This window comes from Myotis davidii, unplaced genomic scaffold (assembly GCF_000327345.1).
Source record: "Myotis davidii unplaced genomic scaffold, ASM32734v1 scaffold1055, whole genome shotgun sequence".
NCBI classification, from domain to species: Eukaryota; Metazoa; Chordata; class Mammalia; order Chiroptera; family Vespertilionidae; genus Myotis; species Myotis davidii.
In genome coordinates this window covers 1015007-1017047 of record NW_006286477.1, presented here as the reverse complement: position 1 = coordinate 1017047, position 2041 = coordinate 1015007, and the positions used below count along the sequence as shown (strand labels likewise).

The following is a 2041-nucleotide window of genomic DNA, read 5'->3' as shown; positions in this document are numbered from 1 at the left end:
TTAGTCACAAGGAAACGGAATGCGGGGAGAACGCGAGCCCGGTGGCCTGTCCTGGTAGCGCGGTGGCTGCAGCGTGAGCTGCGCGGGTGGGCGGGTTTTCTCTCGACAATATTCTTTCAAGTGTTACCAGTTAGCTCTCTGTGTAAAACTCTTTTGCAATAAGAACTTTCCATTTTAACACCTTTTATAGACTAAGGCTTTGGTTTATTAAGCCAGTCTTTTTAAATTGTAGTTTTCCAAATTTTGGTATCCTTCGGGCCATGAAAAATCTGTGACTCAGGAACAGATTTCCCGCCCGGCCCATGTGGCTCAGTGGTTGAGCGAGGACCCATGAACCAGGAGGTCAGGGTTCAATTCCTGGTCAGGGCACAGCCCGGGTTGCGGGCTCGATCCCCAGTGTGGGGCCTGCAGGAGGCAGCCGATCAGTGATTCTCTCTCATTGATGTCTCTCTGTCTCTCCCCCCAACTCTCTGAAATCAATAAAAATGTATTTAAAAAGAACATTTCCTTCCATGAGAACGTGTTTCTGTCTGTTGGAGGGGCGGCTCAGGAAGCAGCGGGCGGGTCGCAGGAAGCAGGGCGGAGCCACACGGAGCCTCAAGGGGCGGCTGCCACCCTCCCAGCAGCTGTGCCTGGGTTGCTGTTTTCGTTGGGGGCGGGAGGGGGGTGACTCTGCACGCCGGGGCCCACGGGGCGTCTCTCCCTTGGGAAGTCCTTCTCTAGATCCCGCTCCCCGCTCCCTGCTCCCAGGACACCTGCCCCCGGTCCGCAGGCCGGGCCAGAGCAGCAGAGGAGGCCAGTGAGGGAGCAGCCCCCCAGAGTCCTTTCCTGGGCCGACAGGTGCTGCCTTGGGCTCTCGGGGTGTTTGAGAGTCTCCTTTGTTCAGAAGTTTTTGGGGTTTTTTTTTAATGTTAATTAATAGACTTTGTTTTGGGTGCAGTTTTAGGTTCACAGCAAATCTGAGCGGAAAGCAGAATTCCCAGGCACCCCAGGCCCTCCACGCAGCCTCCCATCAGCACCCAGCAGCGCGCACTCGTCACACGACGCCCCCGACACGTCATCACCACCCAGAGCCCGGGCCCATCGGGGCTCCTCCCCCGTGATGCAGGTTCTGTGGGCCGGAGAAACACCCATCACCACGGCCTCATTCCAGAAGCGTCGGCCAAAGCGTCAGCCTTAGAGCCCAAGGTGCTGCCGGCCGGGGCTCCTCGACCCAGGAGCCAGGAGGTCACGGTTTGCTCCCGGTCAGGGCACAGCCCGGGTTTGAGCTCGACCCCCAGGGCAGGGCGAGCAGGAGGCAGCTGGTCCAGGGTTCTCTCATTGATGTTTGTCCCTCCCTCTCCCTTCCTCTCTGACATCATTAAAGAAATACGTTTAAGAAAAGAATCTGAACGGCTCTTCTTGTGACGCCACTGCATTCGCAGGGCTCCCCGCCCTCGCTCTCTGTGGTCCTTGGCAGGCAGGACACTGAGGCCGTCGCTTCTAAAGGTCCTGATACAGCAGCCGCCCGGGCTCCGTTTTTCATTGGAATGCAAGGAAGACTGAGTTTTCTTATGATTAGAATGCATGTTCAGTAGGATCATGGAAGGATCTCTATGGTAGAATTTAATATATTTTCTAGCCAGAACTTTTAAGTTTGAATAGTGCAATTATATTCAGCTACTTTGAAGTGTTAAAAAAATCATCTAATCCAAAAGTTAAGATAGAAAATGTTTGCCGAAACCGGTTTGGCTCAGTGGATAGAGCGTTGGCCTGCGGACTGAGGGGGGCAGAGGGCGATACGCCACGTGGAGGGGAGACGCCACGTGGAGGGGGAGATGCTGTGGGGAAGGAGGGGGCCCTCAGCTCCAGCCTGCCTGTCAAGCACACCACCCAAATGGCGGAGTGGGGTCCCCCAGCCTGCTCCCCAGGGCCCTGGGCAGTCCTACCCACTGACCGCCCTGCGGCCACAGTGGAGCCTACCTGCCCAACTGCACAAGCCACCTGACTCCGCGTCTGCCTCACCTGTCACACATCACAGGAGCCTGGAACCTGGGCCGGC

General features: G+C 56.6%; 1 protein-coding gene across 1 annotated transcript in view; it reads right to left on the bottom strand.

Annotated features, from left to right (window-relative positions):
• Positions 1–948: 948 nt before the first annotated feature.
• The window catches only part of HTRA1 (HtrA serine peptidase 1), a 71215-nt gene continuing 70122 nt past the window's right edge, over positions 949–2041 (bottom strand). Inside the window, exons 8-9 of the mRNA XM_015560162.1 lie at positions 1414–1479; positions 949–1111 (exon numbers count right to left, since the gene is read on the bottom strand). Coding sequence (XP_015415648.1) covers positions 949–1111; positions 1414–1479 — 229 coding nt within the window. The remainder of the gene's footprint in view (positions 1112–1413; positions 1480–2041) is intronic.